At 36.0% G+C, this 18,506-nt stretch overlaps 1 protein-coding gene across 1 annotated transcript in view; it reads left to right on the top strand.

Moving 5' to 3' along the window:
- The window catches only part of DNER (delta/notch like EGF repeat containing), a 133,929-nt gene that overhangs the window by 42,651 nt on the left and 72,772 nt on the right, over window positions 1–18,506 (top strand). Inside the window, exon 2 of the mRNA XM_074833772.1 lies at window positions 11,260–11,556. Within this exon, the coding sequence (XP_074689873.1) occupies window positions 11,260–11,556 (297 nt within the window). The remainder of the gene's footprint in view (window positions 1–11,259; window positions 11,557–18,506) is intronic.

Here is an 18,506-nt window from a genome sequence, read left to right as displayed (position 1 = left end):
CAAGATAAGGAGTAGGAACATATAATAAAATTACCAAACAGAAGATTTAAATCAGACTAAAGGAATAGTTCCTTACAGAAAGTTTTCCTCACAGAAGTTCTATAGTTCTTGCTGTAGAATTTTTTTTTAGATGCCATGAAGTATTGCTGAGTTCAGAAAGTGATAAATCTAATTCATAGCATCAAAACATTAAAGGACCAGGCCCATAGACATAAATTCGTAGTGGGGTTATTAGCTAAGACAGCAGATTTGAAGGCACTCAAAGAGAGTAATAAAGGATTTTGAGAAGTAAAAAAATATGGGGAATGATCTGTGACATAAGTTTCAACTTGTCTGGATACAGAAATTCATGAGGTTAAATCATCAAAAGTAATGTGTATGAGTGAGAGAAATTGTAGAAAGGTATTGTTTAAAAAAATACTCATCTCTGGAGTTTAGTACACATCAAAATGACAGCATGCACACGGTGTAGTTTGATGACAGATATAAGATCATTTGATATATGACCTCATGAACAAAATTCATAGGAGAATTTATTTAGGTCACAGCCCTGCTTTCTACAGTGGTAGAAAAATGGTCTGTAAAGTATTGTATCTGATTTTGTAGATCCCAGTGTTTAGACCAACTGAAAGAGAGATTCAAGCAAAGCCCTCTAAAGGGACACAGCCCCTTCATTTGTGCCCTTTCCTCTAGAGGGGGCACAAATCCTGTCATTTCTTTCAGGAACTGTTCATTGATGTTGGTAACAGCTATGATCTTTAGGGCAGATATAAAATGATAGATGATGAGTTTATTGCTGGGCACTAGTTTACTGAAACTCCATTTTACCATTTCTACATGTATCTTTCATCATGTTGAACAATGAGTATACATGGCATCCTGGAGACACCAGTGAGAAGATCTTACAACAAACAACTTTCTGCTTGTTATCTCTGATGTGACAGAGAGAAGAAAAAAAGTAAACACACTGAGGAGTAATTCTCCTATTTGTAATGATAGGCTCCCTGCAACTTGCTGCAGGAGACCTGAGAGTACATACTGCTGTCCCAGAGAGGTGGGCTAAATACCATATTTCTATTTCCCTAGGCTTAGAGATTTTAGAGGTAATTCCCTGTTTGAATTGTCCTAGCAGGAAGGCACAGTCCTCTGCATTAAATAAATGAAAAGTTTGTGTATATAACTAGAAGTCATGAGATCAAGAAGCTGAAATTACAAGAAAATAATCAAAAACGGACATTAGAAAAATTGTATTGGCATCGGCTAAAGAGATAAAACCCTGAACAATTGTTACTGTGTATGTCATGGGAAAAATCATAATCCAGTTTATTTTAATATAAAGTAAACAAAATAAATTTGTTTTTAAGAAATAGTCCCAAGAATGTTGTTCTACTGACTGGGCAAACCAGTTATTTCAGATGAGGTTAAAAGAACCACTGCCTCGAACCACTGCATATAAAGACCTATTTTATGCATCTGAAGATTGACTTATTCTCAAGGTTCAGGCATATGCTGCTGTTGTCATACCTTAACAAGTTACTGTGTGTTAGCTGCCATGAAGCAACTGAGTTCACTGTTAGCCTGTCATAAAATGTGAGATAAAACGTTGTAGTTGAAACTGCTTTCACAGAGCAAATTCACAGGGGCAGAGGGTGTGACGATGGGAATGAGTGTCAACATGAGTGAGTGATGGTGTTTAAGCAAGGAGGAGCAGAGAAATTTTGGGCTTTTATCTCTGTTCCTAACATTGTTCAAATATTTAGTCCAATTACTTCTTGCAGTAAAATGATAAATTCTTCAGGGATTAGGAACTGAATGTTGAGTTGAAACTCTTTGGACATTCCTCTTCATGTGTAGGCAGGTGCTTTGTTATGAGATAAAGTTGCTGACTTTTCGATACTGCCTCTGACCCTGTCATAAAAGAAAAAATCACTTGTGACCAGAAAAATGTTTAGGTTCCTAATCCAAGAAGGAAGGCTGTGAGTCTTTGTCTGCTGTAACAACCAGAGAACTGAAAGCAGCTACTTCACACTGGTATCCCTTTTCACCGATTCTCTATAGATGTCAGTTCTGCTCAGTGTGTCAATTGATTGTTTGATATGTAACCCCCAATAACTGTATTAACAATGTAGCTGGGTCTTCAAATTTTAATCCTGAGCCTGAATGATTAAAATCAAGTATATATTAATATACAGAGGAAAGAGTTTTTAAAATAATGATCACAGGGAGTAACTTAATCCAAAATAGCAATACAGAGAATGCATAGAGAATGCATTCATGCATTTGCAATTTTTTTCATCTTTCTTTCAGTATTTCTCCAACTAGACAATGTTTTAACTTTTGATCTGTCAGGATGTTTAAGTATGAGAAATAAGAAAAAAATCATGAGACCACATACCTGTGATTTACTGTGTTGTCAATAGTACCGGACCGAGTGCAGTAACGTTGGTTGCATTGCTGGTTTGAAAGCGCTGGAGGACCTGTATAATGCTCGGCTGTTTGACCAGGTGCATAAGCATTTTCTGTTTTATTGATTGCCAAATGTCTCAGCTGGCAAAATGTCTCCTTTCTGATGTATTGTGGCTTGAAATGATAACAACTATTTATTTTCAAACTCACCAAATTTTAATTGTTTTTTCATACTTGATTTGGAAAAATATGGCATCAGTGGGCTGCTGATTATACCACATCTCCTAGATACCTTATGGATGTGTTTATTATCTTTGCCTGTTTTCACAACCTCTTGTGGGCAAAAAGCTATGACAATAGCCAGTTGTCACATCTATTTTTCAGGATTTCATGTGGTATTGATGGTTCAACCACATAGTTTTACTGCACAACTCATTGTGTTATTCAGTCCTCCTCTTGTTCTTACAAGAACTGTGTGCCTATTTTGCTTTATCTCATCTAGAAAATGTCTGAAGTCTCAGACTTGTAAATCAAAAAATGTCATGAGTACTTGAACTAATGAAGTCTTGTTTTATGTGAATTTGTGTCTTGAGGTTGATTGATGTTGATGCTAAAGAAAATGAGAACGCTGTTGCTGTTCCTGTTGTTGAACTTTGTAAGGGTGCTCTTGTCTTGTAGCTAGCTTGCTGTATAGTAAAGTGTGAGATTATGCTGTGGTCTTTTTACCAGTTAGAGCACTTACACAGGCTTGATCCTCTATCTGGTTGCCTGTTCATGCAATGGAAGTAAAAGAAGTTTAATTATTTTTGAGATCTCTGGAAAACTATAAAATCTGGTTTGTTCACTGGGGTCAGAATTTGTAAGGGTGGACAGACACATAGATTGTGTAAAACTTTGCATACCTGAATAGACCCTATAGTGTGCTGTTGCTTTTAAAACAGCTGAAAATTTAGGAATTGAAGATCATCTTATTTTCAGTAGGATAAGTAATTTCTTTAGTCAGTTTTGAAAATCCCAGTAGCAGATTGTTTGGGATTTTTTGTTTCATAAAGATATTTTGAATGGTATTCCTCCCTGGGCTAGTCCTGATTGTGTCATAAATCAGAGTATTTATGGCAGAATTTGTAAGATTTTGAAGTAATATTATTAGCTTTGAATTAGACTGTGACCCATATGCTTAACTTCAAACTTAAATTAATCAGAATGAATTAATCTTTTGTTTAAAAATATCTTAAAGTCTTTTGCATGTAAGTTGGAACACTTGTTTTTTTCTTTTTTATAGAATATTACATGTCATTTTTTAGGTCAATTAATGACTTCTAGAATAATATAAGGGAATATATTTACTTAATTTCAGCTTCTCACAGTGAACAATGTATTTGAAACAAGCAGAAACTTAATTCTAGAAATAAAAATGTTATGAATTTTCATATCATTGCATATGTTAATGTCCTATCATCAAATTATTTTGTGTAACCTACTGTTGCTCCGGAAAAAATACTTCTAAAAAGGGAAGACAATATTAAGAATAAAGACACTATTGATAATTCTTTCACTGTGTGATGTTTTCATAATGAAATAATAGCATAAGATCTAAACAAACAAATGTGTTGTGTTACTCTAACAAATTTAATGCTTTGTCTTCAGAATTACCCCCTAGTTTTACTACCAGTAATGAGAGTGCCACTGGGGTCCCATTTAACAATTTTACTGTAGGTTGCCAACCGTACTGAGAGTAAAATGAGGTGATGCTGCAGTAAAAAGCCTCAATGCTAATCTTCACAGATCTATTGATACTTCTTAGGTCAACCACTTATCAGAAAGGATCTGTCTTCAGGACGGATATTCTGACCTAATTTTGTTTTTAAAAGACATCTTTGCTAAGTATGGGTGTTGCCCATACACAGTAAATTGACTTAGGTTGTCTACTTGAAATGTAATATTAAATCCACTATATCTAGACAAATATCAAACAATTTGAATGGCCTTTCCCAATAGGATAAAGGAAAATGTAAAAAAAAAAAAAAAAGGAAGTGTTAAAAGTAATCTGCTGAGGAAAGCTGAGAAAACCTATAAGGTGCTTCTCAGTAATTATCTGCAAGCTCACATCTAGCAGTACTCTGTGGTTAGTGTGAAGTAGATCTTTTCCTTTTGTTGAGGGAGGGGGAAAGTGATCTCAGTTTATTTTGTAGTCATTTCAGTATGCCCTGAGGTAAGAATGAGCAAAGCAGTTGATGTATGGTAACATTACGCACGGGTAACTTAGCCGTTTGCCAGAGCTCTGTTTTTAAAGCCTATCATGCTGTTTAAAATTTGCCTTGTTATGTTTGCTGGTTTTTCAAATAGACTTGGGCAGCCATGCTTTGGTTCTCAATTAAACAGACAATTTCTTTGGGCATTTTTCTGCTGCTTCACTGAAGTAAAGAAAATGTTTTATATCCATTTATTACATTCACTGGCAGTTTCATTACTCTGAATATTCAAAACTCATAGAATGAGAATGGCAGCTTGGAAGTAATCCAAAATGCTCATGGTTAGTGGTGTTTCAAAGAATCATGTTCTGAATTAACTGACAAAGGTTGCACTTCTTTGTTAGATTTATTGATGTCTTTCCTGATGGGTTGGGGCATTGAGTGGAATTGCTAAAGGAAAACAGTAAACGTTTACTTCTAGAAAGAAGTTGCTTACGTTGTAGTTTCAGTATGATACAGTTCTTAGCATTAACCTTCTAAATCTTAATTAATTCCAGTCCTGTGTGCAGCTTGTAGTTTCTAATAACTAAAACTGATGTAGCTGCCACGTTAATGTTTTCTGTACTATATAAATGTTTTGTCCTGCTTACATTGTTTTGAGGGATGGGAACGCAAGCCCCAATTGCTCTGGTTTCCAGGACCTCTGTATAAAGCACTTTCTGTTACTTTGTGGCCTGTCCATTCTTTAAAGTCCTTGATAGCCAGGGCTCAAATAGATACAGTTCATATTCTGATTCCTGTATGGACTGGCTGGTCTCTGATCAAGGTGCAGGTGGTCACTGCACCCTGTGAGGCAGTGTTTCACTGTGACATAGCACCAGTTCTCCACATGTGGTAGAAATACCAAGAGCATCCTTAAACACATATGCAAAAGTATTTGCAGGCAGCTTTTCAGTAACAGCCATTTAAGGTGGAGATACCTATGTGCACCATGGTGCTGTTACTGGTTAATTTTTACATTCTCATGAGGCAAAAAAAATATTTCATCCTAACTCTCATAATCACAGTGTATTAGCCACTCTAATTCTTATGTTTGGTCACAGTTGGAAAAATAATGTATTCTTCAACCTACTTGTTTTCAAGAGATCTTGTTTTGATGAAGAGTATAGTGTCTAAACATGCAATATCAATGTGATTTTGCTGTCTTTTGTGGGTTAATTAGAAAATTATATAATTTAGGAATTTTTCTTAATTTTAAAGAATCTTTGCTGGATATTTCTCTGAACGCTCCTGTTCATCTGAGCAAAGAAGTGTTCGGAAGAAACCTGAATAGCCACAGAGAGAAACAAAGGAGAGAGAAAGAAAGAATAAGAAAGAAACAAACCTGAATAGCCGCAGGTTACAGGTTTAGCCTTCTGTACAGAGATATATTTCTTTACTATATTTATTTGTATTTCACTGCTGCTTGAGAGTTCCTATCTACATCTGGCTCTGTGTTTACCATCCTGAAAAAAATTGCTTTCTAACCAGACAACACAGGCAGTGTGAGAAAGGAAGTGTAATCTCCATTTTACAGTTAGGAAAGAGGCAGAGATAGAGTCTGACTGTTCTCAGGTCACAGAAGATGTCTCTGGGAGAGCCAGAAGCTGAACCCACATATGTTGCTTGAGTCCCACTGAGTGACAAGACAGTCTTTTGTCAAAATAGAAGAAAATGCATTTGTTCAATATACTAATCTCAATGCTTTTTCTGTGGGCACCTTTTGGAACATCTGGGTTTTTTTCTATTTCAATTCATCCTGTTTTCTTGTCTTTCGTTTCCTAGTATGTATTAATATTTAATGTGTGATAGAATGGGATTTAAAACTTCACTATATGAAGGATAGAATGAGGCTGAGTTTAAATAATAGTTTGGACATAATTAAAATTCTTTCAAAGAGATTACATTTCTAGATAATCTTTATTGCCATTGCTATGTAAAAGATTTAAATCTGTTTCCATCTCTTTTTCATAAATTGATGCATATGCATAGATAGCATGATATTTCAGATGTGCTTATAAGAAAAATCTTTTTTTTCCTACTTACTGTATTAAAAACAAACTGATAATAGCTTAGACAGTAGGTTTTAATAATTTTCTTTCTAAAGTATTCAGAAGTTGATAGTTTTTAATGTACTGTGCATAGCGTGAAATTGGTGTGTCTGATGCCTTCTCTTTGTTTGTGATATGTGGTGGATCTTCCCATGATCTCTTCCTGGTCAAGTTGTTTGTTTTTGTATTGGGGAATTTCTTCAGAAATGTAGGTGCAAAGCCAGCTTTCCTTTTACTGATTTAAATTTCTCCTAGGATCTATTTTTACCAGAATACATGAAGAAAGTATTTGTCTAAATGCCAACCGGATAGGGTCAGTTTACATATTTGAAAACACAACATTTTATCCTGTAACTGGAAAAATTATCTCAGGGGACCATTGAAGAGTTGGAAACTTATGGACTATATCGGTTTTTAATATCTGACGACTGTTTTGGAGATTGTGAGTGCTACTGCACACATATGTAAAATATCAGTCTTTGACATTGTGTCAGCTTGGCTTTGTTAACAGGTTGACATTCACTGTGTAGAATGGATTTAAACAATCTGCTGAATTCCTCATATGAGGACTCGATTTACTCTGTTTTTTCCTTATTTTACTGAGGTTGCAAGCTGGTATAATGTTTTCTGTGATTGTAGGCCGTGGCAATAAAAACAGCCAAAAGTTAGTTTTGTACTAACACATCTAAGAGGAGACTCAGAGGTGGAAGACAGGTTTTGTGGTGTTTAGGAGCTCATCTATAGCCTTCTCTTTAGGCTTACTATTCTATTTTTTGAAGCTCTCTGGAGGATCTACCTGGACTGTCTCCAGGTAAAACAAGTAGAACCTCTCTGAAGAGATGCTGAATGAGCATTGAATGGCAAATTGGTGTCACCAAAAGGAGTACTGGCAGAAAGATCTTACAGATTTACATCTTGCAGTGTTTTATCTTAAACTGAAACCTTAGGAAACAATTGGACTGGCTGGCAAACAATCCATGTTTGTGAATGTGATTCTTAAACAAGCCTAGTGTTTATACTATTTTCAGTCTGTGTTTGGAAAATTAACTGCAATACGAAGGGCACCTTGGTATGCATCTATCTTAGGATTCTATTGGAAAAATACTCCAAAGATTACAACTGCCTAGACATATGGAATAGTAATTGCATGCAAATACATTTTATGATTTTTAGCTCAGCTTTGGCAGTTGCAACTGCTGACTGTGACTATTTAGTCAATGAATGTATTATAAAAACAGACTATTAAATGGAGAAATGGGGATAAAACCAAAAGACCTAGATACTAAATATACTTTCTTAATCAAGATTATTGAAATTCTACACCTAAAAAAACCCTGGGATTTTTTAGTTGTGATTATATTGTGTTATTATTTAATCATGTTCTATATGGATACGTATGACTTGCTTCCTGCTTTTCTCTTTACAACAGTATTTTAAAATACTGTGTACTTCACAAACAATGGCTAAAAAAGGGCTTTTTAAATTGTGTACTCATGGTATACCTATGTTCAGCTCACAACTAGACCAAGGACAGTCTGTGAGCTTTTTTCTGTGAGCTTGAAAAGTTTGTTGAAGGTTAAGCCTTGAAATTTTGCTACCTTTTAATTCTGATGTAGCCATGCAGTTCGCTGTGTCAAGATGTTTCTCAGAGTCCTTGGAGAGGACTAGAGGAACCACAGAAACATCATCCAACACAAATTAATCAATTTTATTTCCTCATCTCTTTTTAATTGCCAAGTAAAATGAGTTTTCTTTAGCTCAACAGAAAACGTATGTACACAAAGGATGTAGGTTTGTTTTGATAGGCTTACTGAAAGAAAAATGAGCTTTAGAATTAATAGTAACTAAGAAAAGGGAATTGTAAGTTAAAATCCTGTGAAGTACTTCATAAAACTCAATTCTGACAAAGTGCATGGCTGAAGTTCTATATCTACACTCATCTTTTTTTGTTCTTCATTTAAAGCAGTCTTAAATTATTTCACTTCCACTGCGTGTGGAAAGTTAGTGGCGATTCATAAGGTGCAAGGTGTTTTTCAGTGCATGGCATGGGTGGCAGTAAGCAGTGCTTGTCATTAAGCACAGCTGTTTCCAGTCAAACAAGCTCAGAACAGTTTACAGCAAATAACATGTATCACAATGCACTTTTTATTATTTTGCTTGTAAAGTGAATGGGTGTATTCACTAAGGGGGAAAAGTGCCTTTTGTGATTGCTTGAAAATATTATTTTTTCTTTCTTGTTACTAGGTTTGCAAATAATATTTTACATGTGATGAGAACAATTAAATTTCATTAGAATAAATGCCGATTTATTAATCAAAAACGGGTTAATGTGAATTTGGATTAATTGTGAAAGAATGAGTAAAGAGCTTATCCAACAATAGGATAGCTGCATGTCTTTGAAACTCAGATCTAGTCCAAGCAACTAGAACATGAAAAAACTGTTGCAAACAATTTTGAACTGGGCTTTGTTCACACATCAACACTTTTTATCTTCAACCCTCTTAAAGGAAAAGGAAGTTTCTGTGAAAATCTCTGCTACTCAGCACTGGGAGCAAGCTTGAAATGTAACTGACAAACCATAGAACAGAACTAGGTTGTGTTCCTTCCTGGAAACTGTTCTTTTCTGTCACTTAAATATTATTTTGCGAAGAAGCAATCTAGCAATTGTTCTTTGAGAACTTATATATTCTGTTGATTTGCAGGAGAGACTTTAAGGAGATAAACCCATCTGATCATAAAAATCCATACTTACTTGATATATTAAGTATATATAAACTCACTTTATAGTTGAGTTTTAAAAATGAGGAAGAATCAGAGTTTGACCCTGCTACCTAAGTGTCACCTGATACGTACGAGATGTGTCTCTATGCAAAGTAAATACCATTCAGAGCTGTAATCAAACCATGAGATAAATGAGTAGACCATATATCTTGGACTGTCTTCCATGGCCTCTAACTCTTCTGTATCAGTCAGTACAAAATCTGATATTCATCATTAACTGTCTCCAACGTTAACTTTCATAATATTGTTTTCTCTGTTTTCTGTCCAAAAATGTTACAGAGGCTGGGGTATAGAAAAATTTCAGCCAAAGAAAGAATTCTAGCTGAGGTCAATAATAGCACTGGTTTATGTAAGAAAGTGTAATACTAAGATTTGGTGTCCCTGACGCCAGGTCTTTGAACTGATGGAAAGGTAAATTCCGTGTGTAGACCCAACACTTTGTTTTTATGACATTAATGATATATAAAACTTATGTAATTCTTATGATAATTGAAACAAATATTTAATAATAAATAACTGTAGTCCTTTACTGAGAAATACAACAAGAAACAGAAACAGTGCTTACGCAGGGAAGGACTGGAATATTGTACAGGGAAGAACTGGGTAACCTTTAGGACTGGAGCACTTGGGTGAAATTTGCCCTTACAAGACTGAGAAAATATCTGTTTCCAGTGATGGGTTATCCCTTTGATGTGAAGACAAATCAAGGGAACTGCCTGGCTTAGTTGGTCAAATGATGACAGTGAGTCAGCAGTGTGATTTAGCTCTGACTAAGGCAAACATTTCTTAAGTAATATCAAGGAAGCAATTTCCAGGACAAACAAAAGTATTGATGCATTTGCAAAAGGCAGTGCTAAACTTTGGAGTCTGGAGTGCAAAGATGATCATGTGAATGGAGGACTTGTCCTCCACAAGGAGAGTGGGCAAGCATGGCTTATTTAGTCTATGAGATGAAACTTGAGAAAGGTTTGTAGATGTATTCTATAAATACATCATGGATGTAAGCATCAACATAGAAGAGAGAAAAGACATTTAACCTGAAAGTCAATGATGACGTAAGAAACTGAGTACAAACTAGCTGTAGATAAATTTAAGCTAGAAATTAGAAGAAGGCGGGTGAGTTTAGGACAGGATTTTTCCTACATCACTGGGCTCAGTCCTGTCCTATACTAACAGACGCTGTTTTAAAAATAAGCACACTTTTGCCCCAACTTCTAACTCCTGTTAGACAGTTTTCAGCACCAGAATGAATTCAGATTCTGAAACTGCTGTCCACTAAACAAAGTGCAGGTGAAAGGCCCAGCTGTTTTAAATAGGAGTTGTGTCCACAAATAGGATCGGGTGATGTTAATACTGACAACACAGAGCTGCTTCATGACCTGATGATCTGTAGGAGTTCTGTGCCCCATTCCTACTTCTGTTACAGTGTTAAATTTCTAGAGGTTTGTTGTTTTCCCTGGGTAGGTTAGTCTTTTAAGACTGTTTTTGAAAATTCCTGATTATGAACAGTGGCCCTGTTGCTACTTTGTGTTTATCACTTTGCTTTAATGTGTCAACAGTGAATTAACATTAAATAGTCTGAGAAAAGTGGTTAATATAGATTAATCTATATTCTTTTTTAATCCTTTGAATTTACTTCCTTGAAGATACATCAAAGATGAGTTTGATTCATGAATATGTTTAGAAGATAAATGCAGTAAGGGAAAAGAACCCTGTTTTATAGTCTCTGTAAAGTTCAGAAATAAATCCTTTATATGCAGTAATTGACCTATATGATATGTTTTTTCCAGTTTGTTTCAGATCCTTGTGCCAGCAACCCCTGTCACCATGGTAACTGCAGCGCTAGCGGTGATGGCTACCTCTGTCTCTGTAGTGAAGGCTATGAGGGAACAAACTGTGAACACTCATTTCATAGCCTTCCAGTCTCTGAATGGACAGAGCTGACGTCACCAAGACAGAGCACACTGGTCTCATCCACCTTGGAACCTGACATTGTTCTTCCTCGTTCAAGAGCAACTGTGACGTTACCTACATGGCAGCCAAAAGCGGGACAGAAAGTTATAGATCTGAAATGGGATGAAACAGAGGTGAGAATATTCTATCTAAACGAAGATGCCCAGAAAAGTGTTATTATTGTTGGGTTGTAATTTGTGCATGATGTTGTGGATGTCTACATGAGGGGACTGAAGATATGATCTCTGTCCTGAGTTAAATATGCTAATAAAATCAAACACAGTAGATTTGGATGCTTGTTAAAAGTAATGGATTTAAGTTGGCCAACATGTTGTATTAGGTATTTCTTTGAAACGGGATAATATTGTTTCTTCCAATCATTTGTATGACACCGTTTCTCCAAACATCAAATAAATTTAGGAAAATCAAAAGGTTAAAGCAATACCTTTAATATATTTTTTTCTGTTTGCAGTTATAATCGCATGTTGTTTTGAAAAATACATGTCCTTGCAGTGTTAAGAAAACGTAGTTATTCGGGGATTAAAAGTGGTAGTCAATGTATTATACAATACACAACTCTAGTGATGCAATGATGATGGAGGAAACTTCTAAACATTTGTTGTATCTTTTAGTAAAATGACAAACTTAGTGTCTGGCAAAGCTACATCTGGAAAGCACACAACATACGAGCCTTAAGAAATGTGATCTTTGCTTTCTACTGTTTTGTACACTGTTCTATTAGTAATTCTTAGATGTCTTGCATAGACTCTAGTTTCTGCAAAAGTAAAAAGAACTATTAAACTTAGCCCAGTTACTGTTAAATATTAATCTTTACATGTGAAAACCAAGTATAGATAGAAAGTACGTTTTCTCACAAAGAAAAACTGATTATTTATCTCTGGATAATTTTTCCATGTATTAAGTTCATTCTATCACATGACCATCCTCCTCCCTTCTTCTCTGAAGTCCATTATTGCAAGAATGATTTGTAGTTCTCTTCATTGTTGTTCTCTTACTTGGAGGTGCAAGACCACTACTCCTGCATATCCTATTCCTACTGTGGTTGGTACTGAAACCTGATCCAAAGATCACCCACCTATAATAATGCTACCTATGTGCAAAATGCATCCCAAAGAACAGTCTGCCATAGAAGTGAGCATCTGTTTTGGGGGTAATGGTAGTGCCTTTTTTTTCATTTTGTTTGAATCAGTAGCAAGCACCTAGGGGTAATGAAGCTTGTTGGTGAAGAAATATTACAATTTCAGTAGGCAAAGAATTAAAATCTTCATGACATCTTTTTCTTAATGAAAAATGCATTGTAGAATTATTTCATTTGAGTTTTTTGAGGGATAAATAGGTTAAATGTCAGCTGTATCTGTTTTTGAAGTGTTTCAAGTAGTGTGATTCTTCTGAGGTGTTTTCACACTCCGTAATGAGAAAGTGAACAGGCATAAGTTTAATCATGGAATAAGTATATTTTTCGTCATTCTTTGCTAGCCCAAACAAATTTGTTCATGTTTTTACTGTAACGTTTATTTAAATCAGTTTTTGAAAGTAAAGTCAACCTATGTAAAATATATGTTTGATGTGTTATGACTCTCAGATTATATCTGAGGTACAAGTAGTTGTAGGGCTGTATCCCATTTCAGTGGGAGTTTTGGTGGGCAATGTCTGGAGAACAGAGCTTTATTTCTTGGAATTCCATCTCCCATATCTCTTATTTTACAGTAGAACATATGTCAGGCACCAAGTATGGAGTTTGGAGAGCACACTGAAGCAGAAACAAACAATGATCTGCTTTTATTACTTAGTTTAAAGTAAGTGTCATCTCTGCATGGGTGCTCCATACGTCCTGATCAATTAAGGGCATGCCCTTCTCTGTACCAGATTTCCCTCGTGCTTCTTCCTCAATCTGTCATCTGGTATTGTATAAGTAACATTTATGCCTGGTTTGCATTTTAGGTAGATTCACTAAGCATTTCAGCCAAACAGATCATTCACAAGTGGGTATTTTAATAGCTGAAATTCACCCCTTCTGTGTGTCTTCCGTTACCTGAGAAATACGTATATGTTATCAGTTGTGACTGCATTATTAGCACTAACATGGAAATTACTTGTTACCCTATTATGAAATTACTTGTGTTGATATGTGTTTAATAGATTGTGATGGTTCTTGTATTTTTTGTGGTCTTTCTAGTGTAGCATAATGATCTTCTGTCCTTTGGAATTCACAGTGAGAGAGATGCTTATCCGAAAGAAAGAGATTTCAGTTGCTGATTCAGATTTCAGTTGCTCTGACCTATATTAAACTAAAGAGAGTTGATTTGCCTGAAGGTCTGTGTTCCAAAGCCTCTTCAGTGGAGACTTCAAGAGTAAAGAGTTAAGCAGGAAACTACTACCTTTCCTCAAAGCTTTAAAAGCTTTGCAAAGGTTGTCTTTTCTTGCCCTCTTAAAAGGGAAAAAAAAAGTAACTCTAGGTTTTGTGTTGCAAAAATCTACTGTTTTGATCTTCCTGGAGATTCAGAGGCAACAAAGGCTGCTATTATTATGTTGGGATTTTCGTTTATTTGTTTTTGTTTTTTAAAATCTTCTAAGTCATCCTGTTTTTCAAATTATTCTATACTGATACTGCAAGTGAACTAATAGTTTTCATACTCTTTTGTCTCTCTGCTCAGAGAGAAATTTTGACAGAATCTCTCCAAATGAAAGCTCTCACTATCTTGCAAGGACGAAGTTTCCATGGAAGCTTTTTCAGCAGGTTTTGGGAACTCAAAAAATGAACAGCTGAGAGAAGTACACTGTCTAAGAGAGGCATGATGTACGGTTACAGTTGGACATTTTTTCTGTATTCCTTAGATACTAGGGATATACTTGGTAGTGCTTGCTTGACTGAACCTTCTCGGTAATGTCTGCACCAGTAGACAACATACGGATGTCTTTGGATACAGTTTATTTTCTTAGACAGCTCTTGCTATAAGAAATTAGTCTTTTCCTGATATGCAGATTAAGGGCTACAAACACAGATCGTTGAGAGAAAAATATTCTTGTCTGTTGGTTTCTTTAGGCTAATAGGAATTTATCTTTGTGTTCAGTTGTTGAAAGAGAACATTTTTTCCTGCTTTGGGTAACTAACTTGTTCCACTTGCAAGAGAGATACAACTAGCAATCCACTTTTCCCCATTTCAATGATCTTTTGTGTTACAGTGCAGGAAAGATATATATTAGCCAATAACAGAAGAAAAAAGAAACCATTTTGTTTACCCTACTCAACTAACAGATCCAACAAAGGTTTCTGTGTACAAAATCAACTGTAAGAATAGCAGTACTGTACTCTTATATATTACTTTTCCTTAATAGCTCTCAAATTTTTTTCAAAGGAAATCAGCAGTATTATTCACATTTTACAGATGGAGACACTGAAGCACAGAGCAGTAAAGTGATTTGCCAGGTACGCAGCCAGGAATTAGAATGCTACGCATGTGAGTCCTAGTCTAACCTTTTATTTATACTGCAATACTACCACTCAGATTCAAGCTTTTGGAGCTAGTGATTAGAGGCTGCGATAAACTTGTAATTCCCCTTGCAATGGGGACAGCATTTGTTTTACATGTGTTCTTAGTCAGTAGATTATAAACCTTTAAAAGGCGTATGGCTGGGTCAGGTGGAAAATCCTGAAATAGAGTGCTCCTGTTCTGCAGCAATGCTTCAGGAATAATTCTGCTTGAAACAGAGACCTTTGAATCTTTGACTGCTTTATGTGTTGCTAAATGTTTGTGCATTTTTTGCCAAAGTATGTTATGGATGCTGAAGGAGGCTGAACAGAATCATGGAGGTGAGATCCATTTGGGGTTGCTAAATACATAGAAACGACAGTTTAGGAAAATCTTTCACATGAAAATAGGTGGTGGCTGGAGGATGTATACTTGCCCTTTTCTTATCCTATTTTCTTGGCATTCCCTCTTATGATTGCTGTTGGGGTTAAAGTACTGGAATATGTATGCTTTTGGTTTGACTTAGAACAGCTTATACATGTATGTAAGGTTTATTTTGTAATCCTCGATTATTTGTTTTTTTCTTTTAGAAAAATCATTTAAACAAATAAGGAAACTGAAGGAAACAGATTTTGCTAGAATAAGATTAACTTTATTCTAGGATAAATCTGTAACTTCACTAAATCTCTCCTCTACAATATTTATGTATGGAAATTTCTGTACAAATGCCATTCAGATAAGACAACTTGGTGTAAGCATCTCTGGATAGGTGATACCCTTTATTACATTTATTTTCAAAACACAAAACAAAAGTCTCTAAAAGCTCAATATGCTCAAACAAAACTTATGTGAAGTGCACACAAACCTTACTTTAGTATGTTCCATTGCTAAAAGATGTTTAATGGATAGTCATAAAGACTAGCTTTCCTAAAATCAAAACTCTTGTATCCCCTTTAAGGACAGAAATACCCTACAGAAAATTCTAGTGAGTGCAATTATGTCAAGATACCGAAGACCTGCTTGCTGCATCTATATTGTTGGGTGGGCTCAGGATTTTTGATTATCCAGGAATCAGGCCATCTTGAAGTCTTTGAGAGTCTGAGCAAAAAAACCCTGCCTGATGTGTTTACTGCCTTTCAGTGTGTTGGTGTAGAAGTATCTATGGCTGACTTGACAGACTTTGGATGGATTTTACATCGTAGCTTACTCTTCAGTGACCTGCGTTACAGAATCACAGAATCATTCAGGTTGGAAAAGACTCTTGGGATCATCGAGTCCAACCATCAGGCCTACTCTACAAAGTCACACTGCATGTAAAGAATTGACTATGTGGAATTTTTGCTCAATGAACTTGTTTCCACAGTGTTTACCATTATTATTCAGAACAGCTCCATACACTCTGGAATAAGAAATGATCATTATTTGTTCAAGCAAGTAATATTTATTGAATGACAGTGTCGTGGTTTAACCAGGGGGTAGGCAGCTAAGCCCCACACAGCTGCTTGCTCACTCCCCAACCCAGTGGGAAGGGTAAAAGCGTGAAAATTCATGGATTGAGATAAAGACAGTTTAATAATTAGAAAAAGTGAGAAAAAGAAAACAACAAAGAAAAACCCCAAACAAAAGAAAGAAAACTAAGTGATGCAAAACACCCCAATTGCTCACACCAACGGACTGATGCACAGCCAGTCTCTGAGCAACAGCAGCCCTGGCCAACTGCTATCCCCCGCAACCTAGTTTTATTGCTGAGCATGACATCATATGGAATGGGATATCCCTTTGATCAGTTAGGGTCAGCTGTCCCACTGTGCCCCCCGAACCTTGTTGTGCACCACCAGCCTACTTGCTGGCAGGGCAGTCTGAGAAGCAGAAAAGGCCTTGATGCTGTGTAAGCACTGCTCAGCATTAACAAAAAGATCTGTGTTATCAACACTGTTTTCATCACAAATCCAAAACATAACACCATGTAAGCTACTGTGAAGAAAATTAACTCTATTCTGGCCAAAACCCGTACAGACTGATTGTCAGATTTTATGAAGTTGACATTGATTTTGGTAGCCATCCTGAGACAAGAAGGCACCTGACTAATATGATTACCCAGGTAATTTATCTGAGAAAGTGTCATTGTGTAAGATAACCTACTGTGCCCGCTGAAGCGTCTACCTCTTGGTGTAATATTGGCATTATTAACCTGTGACAGAAATACAAAGTTTTAATAGTGTTGTCTAGAGGATTGCCATGCACCAGAGTGCGCTGGATCCTCTTGGCAGTGTGATTGCTGACTCTACAAAGTGGCTTTTGCTCAGATGAGCAAAGAAACACAAACTGCCAGCAATAGAATTTGCTGGGTGGATATGCAGCCTTCCTTACACCACATTTCAGTGCTACAATAACTGGCAAGTGTTTTTCATTTGATACTGTTTTTGGATGCAGTCTGTCAGTCTTCCCTTGGTGTTCTTCAGAGAGGCACTACTCCTACTCTAAACAGTTTTGCTTTTCTCTCCCACTGGTGAGATATGTTAGAAGTAAGCCTTTATTTTCTTTCTGTTCTGGTTTTTCTTTCAAGCATTGTCCCATATGAAACTCTGGAGGGTAGAAACAAATACACTTATGTGGAGGCTAAGCTATGTGACACTAGATTTTCAGAAGCAGTCATTTTTCCATGCTTATGGAGCAAGGGAACTGCTTTTCTTTCTTTTATAATTTTGTTCTCTCTGAATGGGATTTCTGTGCTGGAAATGACCCTGGTTTGTTGCTTGGCATCTTGACTACAAGAAACCTCTTATGGTTCTATTACATTGCCTTTTATTTTCCTACTCTCTTTTCCGTTTTTAATTCTTTGCAGACAGCTCTTCAAGATATTATAGACAGGATCTAACCTGTTTTATTTCTTTAACATGATTTTTCCCTTGCATAAGGAAGTCTGACAAAGTTGTCGTGCTTCTTAGAAAATAAAAGCTATCTCTTGCCACCCTTAGAGGGTTGGAAAAGAAGAAATCCTGCAGTCCTTATCCTGATGGAAAATTATGTTCAGAAAAGGCAAAACTGCACATTATAAAACTTGCTTTATTGAATTAAAAGTTAATATGTAATCCCTTGGAAGATGATTTGAAAGAGTTAGCATTTGCAGGATCATTCCTCATAATACATTCATCGTGACAGTTTCTGTCCTACCAAAGAAATGAAAGGTTATCTTTCTTAATCACCATGTCAATTTTAAAGGGAGACCACCCCAGAACATAGCCTTGTTTTTCTCAAAGAACTAATTTTCGTACTCTTTTCATTAACATAATGTCTTTTCAAATATGTTTACGTTTTAAAGCACAGTTTTTTCTTTTAAGCACTGATCTTTTCTGTAAGATGAGTTTGTATTCATCTCTTTTATTTAGTTCAAGAATGATGTGCGGAAATGATGTGTGCATTTGTGTATTCTCTTTAATTCCAGACTTGCTTTGGCTGCAAGACCATGCAGATTTCTCTGTTGCCCCATTAGAGGTAAAAATAGGAGAACAGCTTTTTCAGGTGGAAAGACAGGAGATTAACCAATGAGAACCTTCACAGGTAGCAGAGAAGGAAAGCGTCAATTAAAAATA

This window comes from Strix aluco, chromosome 9 (assembly GCF_031877795.1).
Source record: "Strix aluco isolate bStrAlu1 chromosome 9, bStrAlu1.hap1, whole genome shotgun sequence".
NCBI classification, from domain to species: Eukaryota; Metazoa; Chordata; class Aves; order Strigiformes; family Strigidae; genus Strix; species Strix aluco.
This window is presented reverse-complemented; position numbering and strand designations above follow the sequence as displayed.